This window comes from Phacochoerus africanus, chromosome 7 (genome assembly GCF_016906955.1).
Source record: "Phacochoerus africanus isolate WHEZ1 chromosome 7, ROS_Pafr_v1, whole genome shotgun sequence".
NCBI classification, from domain to species: domain Eukaryota; kingdom Metazoa; phylum Chordata; class Mammalia; order Artiodactyla; family Suidae; genus Phacochoerus; species Phacochoerus africanus.
The window spans coordinates 24,115,943-24,130,607 of record NC_062550.1 but is presented as its reverse complement, the minus strand read 5'-3'; the positions used below and the strand labels follow the sequence as shown (position 1 = coordinate 24,130,607).

General features: G+C 37.5%; 1 protein-coding gene across 1 annotated transcript; it reads right to left on the bottom strand.

The window, feature by feature from the left end:
- Positions 1-3,248: 3,248 nt before the first annotated feature.
- On the bottom strand, positions 3,249-4,202 carry LOC125130308 (olfactory receptor 6C2-like). The gene has a single exon (XM_047785690.1). The coding sequence runs from the start codon at positions 4,200-4,202 to the stop codon at positions 3,249-3,251; it is 954 nt and encodes a 317-aa protein (XP_047641646.1).
- Between the last annotated feature and the right edge of the window lie 10,463 nt (positions 4,203-14,665).

Here is a 14,665-nt window from a genome sequence, read left to right as displayed (position 1 = left end):
TTCATACCTTCAGGGATTACTAGAGGGCACAAGAGTAAATTCCACTCAAGTCCCATAGTTTGCTTAGCTGTGCTTACCGGAGAAGCAGACGTTTATATCCCATCTCAAGGATTTGACTCTTCTTGCCTGAAGAACCTCTTCTGAGACATTTTTCTTTCAGGAGAATGATGAACTTGTTCAAGACCTACCCTCACCTATGTCTTTGCTTTGAGCCCAAAACACAGTGTCAAGGTCAAAAAGCCTCCAGGGCAGTGGGTACAGAGTATGGTCTGGAAGAAGTTACCATAAACATCAGAGGAATTTCAAGACTGCTAGTATATATCAACATAAACCTGAGGAATATCTATGGGAGTATATAAGGGCTTGGGATCAGGGTAAGGTGAGAGTAACATTGGACAGAGTTGAATTTACGATGTGAATGTCAGTCTCTCAAATGGTTGGACATGGCTCCACTTGGCCCACATGTGCCCTACAATGAATGATATAAAAATTCCAGAACTTTCTCCCTATGCTGTTGAGGAAAGCATCCAAAGACTCTACTGGAGAAGATTTATTATGTAAGATGTGCTTGTCTACTCCCTAACAGAAGCCCAGAAAATTTCAAGGGATAGTCCATTCAACAACCTTTGAGAAATACATTGTTGACCAGGAGACTTGGCTTCCTAAAGTGCTCTATAGTGACTGCTCTTAAAGTCCAGGGATGACAATGGGGAATAGCGGTTTTGAAAAGTGCTCCTTAAATTCAATGGAATGAGGGCCAGGTGGCAGCACTTCAACTCAAGATAAAATAAGCATGGTTACCATAGTGGCCAATAGGGCTTAAAGATTTGATCTATAGTGATGTCTGGTGCTGACTAAATGATTATACTGCCTCTAAGACTAAATCATGGGCAGTCACAATGGGGAAGGAATATTCTCTTCCATAAATGCTGGGATAAACTGGATATATACATGCAAAAGAGTGAAACTGGACCCATATTTACACCATACACAAACATCAACTCAAAATTAATTTAAGACTTAAAATGTTAATATCTGAACATGTAAAACTCCTAGAATAAAATGTAGGGGAAAACTCCTTGACATTGTCCTTAGCAATAATTATTTTTGGATATGACACCAAAAGCTCAACAACAAAAGCAAAATTAAACAAGTGAGACAAATCAAACTAAAAAGATTCTGCACAGCAAAGGAAACAATCAGCAAAATGACAAGACACGAGTCTATGGAATGGGAGAAACAGAGCAAATATTTGCAAACCATATATTGGCTATCCAAAATATATAAAGATCTCCTAAAATTCAATAACAAAACCCTCAACAACCTAATTAAAATGGGCAAAGGATCTGAAGACATTTTCCCAAAGACACATAAATGGCCATCAGGTACATAAGAAGATGTTCAGTATCACTAGTCTTCAGGGAAATGGGCATTGAAAATTCAGCAAGACACTGTCTCAAACATGTTAGAATGGCTGCAGTAGAAAATATTACAATTGTTGATAACAAGTGTTCATGAGTATGTGGAGAAAAAGGAACCCTGGGATTCTCTTGGTGGGAATAGGTAAATTGGTACAGCCATTATAGAAAACAATATGGAGGTTTTTTTCCCTAAAAACTAAAAATAAAATACTCTCCTATGACAGCAGTATTTCTTCTTGGGTATATATTCTAAGGCCAACAAAAATCATGATTTCAAAGAGATATCTGCACTCCCCATTTATTGCAGCCTTAGTAGATAAACCAAGCATGAGTAAACAGCCAAGATATGGAGACCACTTGAGTCATGGATGGATAAATGGGTAAAGAAGAGGAGGTATATACAAAGGAATATCATTCAGCCAAGAAAAATAAGACCTTTCTACTGGTTTCAACAACATGACTAGAGTTTGAGGACATTATGCTAAGTAAAATAAGTCAGACAGAGAAAGACAAATACTGTGTGATATCACTTACACGTAGGATCTTAAAAAGTGCATAGGAACAGAGACCAGATAGGTAGTTTCCAGAGGCCGGGGGAAATGGGTGAAGGTGGTCAAAGATACAGATTTCCAGTTCTAAGATAAATAAGCCCTGAGTTTCAAATGTACAGCATGTTGACTTTGGTTAATGATACTATATTGTATTTAATGAAACTTGACAAGAGAGTAGATATTAAAAAATTCTCACACAGAAAAGAAAATGTAGAGCCATTATGGAAAGCAGAGGTAACTGGTGTTAATTAAACATTATGATAATCACTTTGCAATATATACATATGTAAAATCTTCATGGTATACAGCTTCATATGATGTTATTTGTGATTATATCTAATAAGATTAGAAAAAAAGAAGGGCTCTAATGCCAAAAATAAAAAGTTAAAAAACCAAAAAAACATCAGTTTAATGATAAATTAGTTTCATCTCAGTCTGTAGTAATGAGGTTCCATTAAAAAATGAGAGAGAGGAGTTCCTGTCATGGCTCAGTAGTTAACAAGCCCAACTAGTATCCATGAGGACTAGAGTTTGATCCCTGGGCTTGCTCAGTAGGTTAAGGATCCGGCATTGCTGTGAGCTGTGGTGTAGATCACAGACACGGCTCAGATCCCGCCTTGCTGGCTGTGATGTAGGCGAGCAGCTACAGCTCTGATTTGACCCCTAGCCTGGCAACCTCCATATGCCATAGGGGCGGCCCTAAAAAGCCAAAAGACATCAATCAATCAATCAATAGAAAAGAGAAACAAATTATCTCTACCCATTTCCTGTTTTAGAAACAGTGGATGGTAGAATAGGAAGGAATCATGAGATAAATAATATTTGACCTGGAAAAGCCTATACATTGAAAGAAACAATTGGAAAAAGACCACTCTTATTTTGGTTACTGCATTTTTGTGATTCAGACATAAGCATGATGAGGTATTATTGGGACCTTCTGGAAATTTATATTCATGCTCACTTAGAAAATGAATGACAATGAAGGTCTTTTTTTTTGAGTTTTATTGAAGTATAGTTGATTTAAAATGTTGTGATAATTTCTTCTGTATAACAAGTGACTCAGTTATACATATACCCACAGCCATTATTTTTCAGAAAGGTCTATTTGAATTAAGACTACAGTTCTTTCTTTAGTCCATGGTTCTCAGAGTAATAGAAGAGAAATTTTGGTGCTAAGTTAGGCTCTAAATTCAGGACTGTATGCTTGATCTGAATTAGAACACAGTAAAAGATGAAATATTTATATGTGTAAATTTTAAATTTTTACAATCATTGCCTAATCCTTTGAAAGAAAAGCCATCTTTTTTATTAGGTCCCCAAAGGCTTGTTTGACTTGCTTGTTCCGTAGCGTATAAATGAAAGGGTTCATCAGAGGAATAACCGAAGTGTTGAGCAGGGACACCGCCTTATTAATGGCCACTCCTTCCTTTGCCGGTTTGATATAGATAAAGATGCAACTTCCATAGGTGATGGAGACCACAATGATGTGGGAAGAACAGGTGGAGAAAGCCTTTTGTCTCTGCTGGGCTGAAGGGAGCCTTAAAATGGACTTGATGATGTAGGTGTAGGACACAATCACACAGACGAGTGTGACCATGAGGGTCAGCACAGCCATGATTAAAACAAGTTGTTCTACGTATTGAGTGTCTGAGCACACGATCTTTAGAAGAGGAGATGCATCACAGCCAAAATGGTCAAGGAGATTGGAGTCACAGAAATCTAGCTGAACTCCGAGGCTGAGAGGTGGGAGTATGACAATTAACCCAATCAGCCAACAGCCAAGGACAAGAGTGGTGCATATCCTTCCATTCATGATGGCGGTGTAGTGCAGGGGCTTGCAGATGGCCACGTAGCGGTCATAGGACATGGCCGTTAGGAGAAAAAATTCTGCTGCCCCGATGAGGATGACAAAAAATAACTGGATGGCACAGGCATTATAGGTCACGCTTTTGTCCCCAGTTGTCATGCTATACAGGAATCGAGGAACACAGACAGTTGTAAATATTATCTCTAGGATGGAGAAATTCCGAAGGAAAAAGTACATGGGTGTTTTAAGGTGAGAGTCCACCAGAGTGAGAAGGATGATGACTAGATTTCCAACAACAGTGAAAATGTAGGTCAGAAACAGGAATACCGAAAGAAACACCTGGAGTCGTGGGTCATCTGTTAATCCTAGTAGGATGAAGGAAGTGATAGCCGAATGATTTTTCATCACAGTGGTCAGATACATAAGAAGTCTGTATTAATAAATCATAAACTTTGAATCTGAGGAATAAAAATAAAAATAATATCTCAATAAGCTATGTATAGAAAAGTAGCAAAACAAGCCAGGAGAAGCACATTTTACTGGGTCATCATGAGTCATGATGTAAGTGAGTGCATCATGCTTCATTTCCCTGGGCTCTGTTTTCCCTTGCTCTTCAGAACATAGTTTATGAAAAATATTCATCTGAAGTATGATGTCCACTCCAGCACAGACCAATTTAAAAATAGATCTCCCAGTCCCCAGAGATTTGGTATCCCCAGTACTCAGTGTTGAGTAGGAGATTCACAAATGTCAATAAACAGAAAAAAATGGATAAAAATGTATATCCCCTCTTGTCATTACAGCACAACAACGTATCATTCTCATACCTAAGGGCAATAAAATACCACCAGTTTCTTATTCTTACTATTTTCTCTGCTTTGCAACATTTGTCCCCTTCAAATAATTTCTTAGTCCCCCAACATCCTGAAGAAGTTTTCATTGTTTGGGTGACCTGGGAGCAGTATCACAGAGTTATCATAAAATCTCCCGAAGCCCTTCATCCTCCAGATTTCTTTGCACTCCTTTCATGATAATAATATACTGAACTGTTAGCATTTGTGTTTCTCTTGTGAATCAGGTTGAACAGCCTCTCTTTTGTTTCCTTTCTTGATTTCCCATTTTAACCTCCATCCATTGTCTAATGTCCCACCCTTCCTAAGCCTTCCCCAGATCCTAACAAATGGGATGTTTTCCCCAGGGAACAGAATCCCGTCCTTAGGCTTTGCACTAAAATCCTTACATAACCTCAGTGGTCTTCTGTAGTTTATGCATAGATATTTCAGCTCCCAAATGCCTTCTGAGGCTGCTTTCCAACTCCCTTAATAACATAAAATCTACATCCTCCAAGATGCAAATGAGGAAGAATATTTCCTGGGGAAGCGCTGCTTTCTTTGCCATGATTTCTTTCTCTGAAGACCAACCTTACCATTGGGAATGTCGTTAATCACAGCTACCCTGTCAGTGCTACAGGACATCTCTCTTTGTTCTCAGCAGTCTGGCCCAAGAAGAGACTCAAATTCTGTGCTTCTCCCCCCAAAGAACAGGTGTTGTCAGGCAGTAATTTTAACAAGGACTAAGTATGGCATGGAGAATAAATTAAAACGTGCTATTAAGTGTGAATATTCTTAAAAGCTGAAAACCCACAAACCATCCTCAGGAGTTTCCCTACAAGGTTGCCTCCTTGTGTTCCTTCCTTTGAGGATCATGGCAAAGAAGACATCATTTCATCACCTTCCAGGAAGCCCTTGATCAAGTCTTCACTTCTCACATTTCTTATCTATTCAACTCACCCCTCTTAGAGATGAGGGTAACGTTGAACTTCTAAGAAATATCAGAGCTGGAATTTGAGCCAGTTCAATTGGATCCCAAGCTTACGTGTTTCCAGAAAAGTTGTCATTTTAGCATTTAGGGCAATTGTTCATCCTTAGTCAATTCTAATAGTCACAAAATACTTAAAATGTTAGCCTTTCAAATGTTTTCTAGCTACAAATGGTATCTCCAGGCATCTGGTTACTCAGGAAAATGACTAGAATCGTATCTTCTTAGGAGATATCAATTCTTTCGTAATGTGAATGTTTTTTATGTGACGTTTAAGATATTCCCTAGGAAATACCTTAAGTGCTGTTCCTCTTGGCCTAGGGAAGGCAACTTGTCTTTTCTATAAGGAGGGTTGCAGATGTGATAGGATTTAGCAAACACCTTCCTAGAAAATCCTGCTCACCTTCTCTTATGGGATAAAGGGTTCGCTTAAGTGTCGGCCACTTTTAAATAAGGTGTGCCTGTGCCGGGATTGCTCTCTGAGGCTGATGTGGTGGTTTCCTGAGAGCTACACATCTTCCCACTTAGTGCCTCCAAAGTTGTCCTCAGCTCCTCCTTTCTACCCATGGACCCCAATGCTCATGCTGCCCAATACACTGACTTCCATTTAACATCACGGGGTGGTACACCGCTGCATACCATAAAAATACATAGTCTGTGTTCTCAGTTCAGAGGACATGGTGGAATGAGATTTGCAAATAACTTCACACCACTGTTTGAATGCTTACTTTAAGAAGAAAATCGTAACACAAAGACATTATATTTAATAGTGTCGTTTTAGGCTACGACTGTTTCACTTCCTGCTATCAAGGAATCATTTTAAAATGTGGAGAATTGTTATTTAGTATTTTTGTCTTTAAAGATAATAACATTACATTAATAGTAATAAAATAAAAACATGCATTTATTCTCTGCATTCATCTAGAACCAAAAGACAAATATAAGAATGCAAGATTTCCTAGAATCATCACAGAGTTCATCGTTATTCTTATCTTATTAAATTTATTACAATCTGTTTGTACATATATAGATATTAGGCAGTTATTTATACTTTGTGAAATGATTTTATACGTAAATAACATTCGATATTTTCCTCACTTATCCTCCACATTATTCATGCAATTGTTTTTAGAGTACTTGCAATGTCTTTTCCTCATGTTATTAAATATTCTTCACAAACACAGCTTTATTATTTATATATGAATATGTAAAGAAAAAATGATAAAGTTAGTAGTTTTATATTGAGTATCAGAATTGTTTCCTTTTGTTCTACATTAATCTTTTAGTGGACATTCTTGTATATAAATATTTCTTTTAAAACTCATCAGATTTCACACTTAAGAAATGGTCATAAAGAAAGTATTGAGGAGTTGCCGTCATGGGGCAGTGGTTAACGTATCCGACTAGGACCATAAGGTTGCAGGTTCGATTCCTGGCCTTGCTCAGTGGGTTGGGGATCCGGCGTGCCTTGAGCGTGGTATAGGTCGCAGACGCTGCTCGGATCCCACATTGCTGTGGCTCTCATTAGGCCGGCGGCTACAGCTCCGGTTCGACCCCTAGCCTGGGAACCTCCATATGCTGCGGGAGCAGCCCAAGAAAAGCAAAGACAAAGAAAAAAAAGAAATATTGAGTAAAGGCTTCCCACATTTAGTGCTAAACTAGTCCTTTAGGAAATCTGTCCTCATGTATATTTCCACTATTTGTAAGTGAGAATCTTGATTTCCTGAAGCCTTAGGAATTTGAGCATTATTGCTTTGGGTATTCTTTTTAATGTAGTTTACTAACTAGGTATCCTGATATTTTTTTTTTATTGGTATTTTTCTGTAAGTGAGGTTGCTACTTTATTTTAATCATAGTCATTTCATTCCTAAATCATCACCATTATGTTTCTCTGACCTTATGATGTTTTCAATTAATAACAAACGTACTTATTTACATTCCTTTTTTTCTGGTGCATGTGGAAGTTCCCAGGCCAGGTACTGAACCTTTGCCACACCAGTAACCAGAGCCACAGCAGTGACAATGCTGGATCCTTAACCCACTGAGCCACCAGAGAACTCCTTTACTTTTTTGTTGTTTTACATTTTACATATGTGAGTTATTTGAGTGCACTAGTAAAAGAACAATGAACATCAGAGGCTCTAAAATCTTAGAATGTAGTCTGACCTATTAATGTGACTTCAATTATTCTGGATTTGGACAGGTCTGAATAAGTCCAAGGGATGGACTGGAAATGTTTAAGGATAAGTTAAATAACCATTTAGCAGAGTGATGGAAAGGGGTGGTTGCCCCTTTGAAGCTGTTCTAACCCTCATGTTCTAAGAGACCATGAAACCTGAGGAATACCTTTTTGAGATTCATTTTGGCCCCTCTCATTATGCCATGGCAGTGCCAACACTGCTGTGTACATAGCTGGTCTTACCCTTAAGTCTAATCTCTTCCAAGATCACAACCCAAGAGTCATGTTCAGATTGATTACCATGTTACATAGAACAAAGTGGCAGCTCAAAGATTACTTTTCAAAACCTTCTCTGAACATGAAGGTACTTCTTGGACTCAGATTCCAGCAGAAAGTTTTATACTCACTGCCTTTCCCCAAGGGCTTGCTTTTGCACAATTTCTATGGTTCCAGTTTTCGAACTTTTAGGCACATAAACGACAACATTTCATACTTACTTTCTGGTGGTTCCCCATGACTTTTCAGGAAATTTAATCCAAAGTTCCTTTGTGAGTCTGAGAAACACTGGTTTGCTAGTGGCTATAATTTTGAGTTAACTTTACCCTACTTTTGAGCCCTGCATCTATGTAAGAGTGTCTGAAAATGCAAGGTAATATGCAGTGAGCTACCAAACATCATGACATCACAAATGGAATCTGATGCGAGTGCCTATCTCTCATGTGACTATTATAGATACACTTCCCTAAATACTGTAACTGAAAGAATGGAAAAACAGTGGTAAACAAATGCTGAAAACTCTCCCTGGCTGTGAATTGATGATGGGCTGAGCTTTTTTGTGCAAAGGAATTGATTACTGTATACATTTTCCTTGCTAGAAAAGGCATGTGTTTTCTTGGTTTTATATGTGTAAGTGCATAGGGATTAATTAAGGGACAAGAATGTCCTTGGTGTCCCTATTCAAACCACTAATGAATCTATAGTAAAATTAACTTTGGTGGGAAAAAAAACACATTAATCAACACCCGTATAGCAGTGTCCACAGAGATGAGAGAGAAAATCATAATAGCATCAGTTGCAGGGGAAAAAAAGCCAGATGATAAAATGACAATCAGATTCTCATCCTTTTTACATGGTCTAAACGTTGGGGGTCAGCTGATCAATTTTGTTACAAGACACCCTCATGTGATCTATTCAAGTTAGTCCCCCAGTTATCTGCTTCTTTGTTTTTTTTTATGGGGGGGGGGGGGGGGGGGGGCCTGCCTCCATGGCCTATGGAATTCCCCAGGTTTGCAGTTGAATTGGAGCTGTAGCTGTAGCTGCCAGCCTATGCCACAGCCAGAGCAAAACCGGATCCTTAACCCACTGAGCTAAGCTAGGGATCAAACCCACATCCTCATGGATACTAGTCTGATTAACCCACTGAGTCACAACAGGTACTCCTTCTGCTCAATAGTTTTTTTGTTTTGTTTTGTTTTGTTTTGTTTTGTTTAGGGCTACAGGTATGGCATATGGACATTCCTGGGCTAGGGATTGAATCAGAGCTACAGCTGCTGCTCCATCCCATAGCCATAACAATGCCAGAACAGAGCTGTCTGTGACCTAAACCACAGGTCACGCAATACTAGATCACCAACCCACTGAGCAGGGCCAGGGATCAAACCTGCCTCATCATGGATACTAGTCAGGTTCATTTCTGCTGAACTACAATGGGAATTCCTGCTTATTAGTTTGTAAGCTGTCTTATTTCAGTGTTTAGGAGAGTTAACAATTATATCATTCTATTTATCATGTAATACAGTTCATCCTAGCCTTATTTTAAGGTAGAACTAATCAGTATTTACCTATTCATCAATCACTGTAATTTCTTATTCAAACCATGCTGGGACTGTGTTAAACCCACAACGTGTCATTCTGCCTATCAAGAGTGCATGGTCTGGGTGTCTTATATTCAGTATACACTGTTTGATCATAAATCCAGAGATTGCACCCACCTTTCCACTGTGCTCAGCGGGGCCAGCTTTTTATGAAGCTCAGTAGCTGAGAACTCAGATGTCTGAGCTGGAATCATAGAATCCACATGTATGTGGAATTCCCTTTGCTACCCTGGAGCCTCCTCCCCCTCCATGGTAAACAGTAAAATTCATAGGTCCTGATAGCATTACAGCCATCATACCTACTGTGGAAATAGCATCAGATCTTTTATAAATGTGGGGTCAGCTATTGAGAGAGAAGCATGGGCCTTTCAAAGCAGCAATACTGGAGCTCTTTCTGGGCAGAGGTATATACAGACTGAAGCAGGAAAGGAGAGGCCAAGTATGTTAGGGATTCAGAGAAGGACAGGCTTGGTGAAACGGAGGCAAGAGCACATCTATTTTTCTATGCTGTTGTCAATATAGTTTTCTTTCTTCTTTTTCAGGGGAGTTTTATTATTATTATTATTATTATTATTATTATTATTCTTGGGCCTCTGATTTTCATGTAAAATTTAGAATCAGATTGTCAATTTACACAAAAATAATTGCTAGGTGTTTGATGGAGTTTGTTTTTCATCAAAGGACTGATTTGAAAACAATTTACATTTTAGATATGGAGTCTTCCAATCCATTAACATGGCATCTGCATTCACTTAATTTCTTTTAATATTTTGTAGTTGGAAGTAATTATGGGTCCATGCCCAGCTGTGGGCTGTGGTGGTTTGGCCACCATCAGAGATAACTGCCCCTTCCCTGCTCAGATGCTGCTTTGGGCCTGGGCTACCTCTGTGTCTCCAGCGGGGCTCTCTGCTTGGTTGTGGCAAGCCCTTGCTCCACCATGGAGCTGCATTGTGAAGCAAGGAGGCTGGAGTGTTTGCTGGGCTCAGGATAGGGCACCTGCCATCTTCAATGTGTTCTCAATCCACCCTTCCCACCTGCCTTGAAGCTTCCAAGGGTGGTGCACTCCTCACAATCAGAGTCTAAACTTCCTGAAGCCTCCTATTTGTCCCATGGGCCCTCCTATATGCCAAGGGCTTGTCTTCCCTGTCAGACCCCAGGTCTGGGGCACCCAATATGTGGCTCGCACTGCCCCACTCCCAGGGAGGATCTCTGCCTGTGTTATCTGCCCTCTCTGAGCCCTCTCAGGGGCACAGCTCCCAACCTGATGATTGCTTTTCTTTCCTTCCTCCTCAATTCTGGGTGGTTCTTTCTTACAAAGTTTTTTGTGCAGGAGTCTTTCTGCCAGTGTCCAGTTAGTTTTCAGTGAGACTTGTTCCATCTATAGATGTATCTTTGGTGTATTCACGGGGGAGATGAATTCTGTGACCTCCTACTCCACCTCGTGATCCAATTGCCTGTAGCAAGTAACTTCTCAATATAACGAGAGAGTAGATTCCTCATTGGTCAATAACATTTTAATCACCAAGTGAGAATCAAAAAAAAAAAAAAAAAGGAAATGATTGCCTAATGGTAAATTAAGAATACATATAAATAAAGAAAAACCTAAACACTTCACAGAGAAATCTACCCAACTTTCTATGATAATCTATAATCTATGTGAGAAAGAAACTGAAAGAGAATGGCTGTGGGTACGTGTATAATTGAATCACATTGTTGTATAGCAGAAATTATTTCAACCTTGTAAATTAACTATACTTCAATAATACTTTAAAAAATAAAATTAAAAAATTTAAAAAATCCTAAACACTTCTTAGGAATAATTATCTGTCAGTGTACTGTATTGCATTGTATTAATGGATCAATATATGAAATAGGTTCATCATTGGAAGTCCTAGTAAAAGAAGATGAAATTGCTCCAGGAAAATGATTTCTAATAAAAAATTATACATATGAGAAAGGAACAATTTTTGTTTGAGACCAAATTAATGCAATTTAAGAAATGAAAGCAATCAAAATATTTTACTTGTAATACAATCAATAGAATTAGGTAATGGTATACTCCACCAAGAAAGAAAAAATGCATTCATCCAAGAGAGGAAAATATCTTTAGGGTAATAGGAGTAGGGTAGTTATAGATTTGAATAACTCTTATTCTTAAAACTAAAATAACATTGGTAATAAAAAAATTACCATCTCAATATGACATGAGTCAGTAGTCTCCTATACAGAACAAATGGAAGAAGAAAAAAAAAAGTGGTCTAAATGATTTTAATTACTAGGAATGAGGGCCTAGATATTGATTCTTCCTAGATATTACAAGAAAAATCAAAATTAAATATGTGTGTTAAAGTATTAAGGGCAATCCATGATGAAACAAATGTACTTGATACTACTGAACTGTACTCTTAAAAGTAGTCGAGATGGTCAATTTTACATTATGTGTAATTTACCAAAATGATAAAAAAATGAGAAAGTGCAAACAAAAACAAATATATCTGAGCATAACCACACATAATACAAAAACACAGGTAAATCCTCTTCAGAAGATGTCAAACATAATGAGCAATATAGGAAGACAATTATCAAAGTCAATATTGGAATATTTAACTTTGGTATTCAACAAAAATAGTTTAAAAACAGAAAACCATAACTTCATTTTAAAAGCGTAAGTTATGAAGAATAGATTGAAAAATATGTGAATCAATCAGAAAATATGAATTTTTTTCTGAAATGTAACTGGATATTTTATTCATTTATTTGTTTATTTTTAGTGCCGCAGGCATGGTGTATGGAAGTTCTCAGGCCTGGGATTAACTCAGAACTGCAGCTTCCATGCCAAATTCAAGCCATGTCTGCCACCTACACCACAGCTTGCAATAACACCGGATCCTTAATTCACTGAGTGAGGCAGGGATTAAACCCACATCCTCATGGATCCCAGTCAGGCTCTTGACCCACTGAGCCACAACAAGAACTCCCCGTTTTCGTATATTTTTATTTTAATTTCTTCCAATATTTTTCCATCATCCCTGCCCAGAATATTATAGACAAAGATATTTGTTAAAAAGGCATTTTGCATCAAACTGATAAATGATTTTAAAAAGAAACTGCACAGATGTATAATAAAAAAATGTAGAATCATATAATCAGTTTGAGGAAGTCATTTTTTAGTAATAGTGAAACAATTTTTTAGACATCACAAAATTTCAGTGGTTAGAATTGATTTCAAATTATGATGGAATTCTCCAAAAAGAAATATTATATAATTCCCCAAAAGATGACACAAATTTATAATTATTCAGATTAAATTAATTTATTCAAAATTTTATTTATAAATTAGTTTGACAAAAAACTTGTGTAGAAAGTTTCACATTTGTGAATATACCAATTAATATGAATATTTTTACATAGGAAATTTCTGGAAAGGAATAATCTGAGATATTAGAAGTGGTTATTATATTAAGTTTAACTCTTCTGTTTTTTAGTTTAATTTTATAATAAATAGGAATGCAGTTAAATTAATTAATTAATTTTTTTTTTTCTTGGCCACATCTGGGGCCTATGGAAGTTCCCAGGCCAGGGATCAAATATGAACCAGAGTGATGACCTGTGCCACATCTGTAGCAATGCTAGATCCTTAACCCACTGTGCCACATCAGGAACTCCATAAATAGCAATTTTAAACATAAGTAGAAAGTACGTTACTCTTCTCAGTAAACAACAATTACTAGATATTGCAAGAAAAATGTGTGTGTTAAATATGAAGGGTAATATACAACAGTAGGAACTTACTTATTGCTACTGAACTGTGCTTTTAAAATGATAAAGATGGTAAACTTTATGTTATGTGTAATTTACCATAGTTATACAAAGTAAAAGGAGAAAGTATAACAAACCAAAAAATATATATTGAGTGTAACCACAAAAAAAATAAAATGTTGTATCTAGTTTATAATAAGCAGCAATTACTTAAGGTAAACATGGAGAAGGGGTAATTATTCTATTAGCAGCTATCAGTCACTAGAAATGTTTTTGAACAAGAGGAAGAGAATGTAGACTTATTCTTTGTCATTTTATTTTTATTTTGTGTGAAAGTCCTGTGTTCAATGTCACTATGGAATCTTCAGCTCTCTGAGGACACTGTCCCCATGGCTGCATGTTTCAGGACCTTTGCCAAATGATTGCTCAAAAGATTCATAAGTGACCTTAGGACCTAGTTTACCTAGGATTCATGTTTATTCACTTGGCTTCAAATTTGGCAAATAAAACAAACATCAATCTTCTTACTGTCAGAAATTCTCATTTTTGTCTAGGAAGTTTGCATTATCATATCTCTCCAAACAGATATTCCTTCAGACCTTGGAACAGCAAATATCTTTCAAAGGAACACTAATACTTTGGTAGGAGAGTCTTGGCCACAAGGTAGAAACCAAAGAATCTGATATATCATTGGCATCGCAGAGTTGCCTGTGAGGTGAGGATGGGTTAATGAGTAAGTGTGACCCCCTAGAATCCACATCCAAGCCTACGCAAACATATTCTTCATCCTTATAAACCGCAGGAATAAATAACCAATTGAACCCATTATGTCTGTTGTCTTTGAGAGACTTAGAAAATTATCTTTCTTTTCTTTTCTTTCTTCTTCTTTTTTTTTTTTTAATGGCTGTACCTGTGGCATATGGAAGTTCCCAGGCCAGGGACTAAATCCAAGCCATGGCTGCTACCTCTGCTGTAGCTATGGCAATGCAAGATCTTTAACCCACTGCATGGATCTTTGGATTGAACCCATGCCTCTGTAGCGACTCCAGCTGCTGCATTCAGATTCTTAATCCACTGTGCCTCAGCAGGAACTCTGAATATTATTATTTCTTAAAAACAGTTTGATATTTATTACCAAAATTAGAGAGATGTGAATAGTTAATTGAATTTTGATTGTAAGAAACAACAATTCATAATGTTGAATTGATTCAGAGACTGGTAGGGCTGGGTGTATGCATCAATAAATAGCAGGCAAT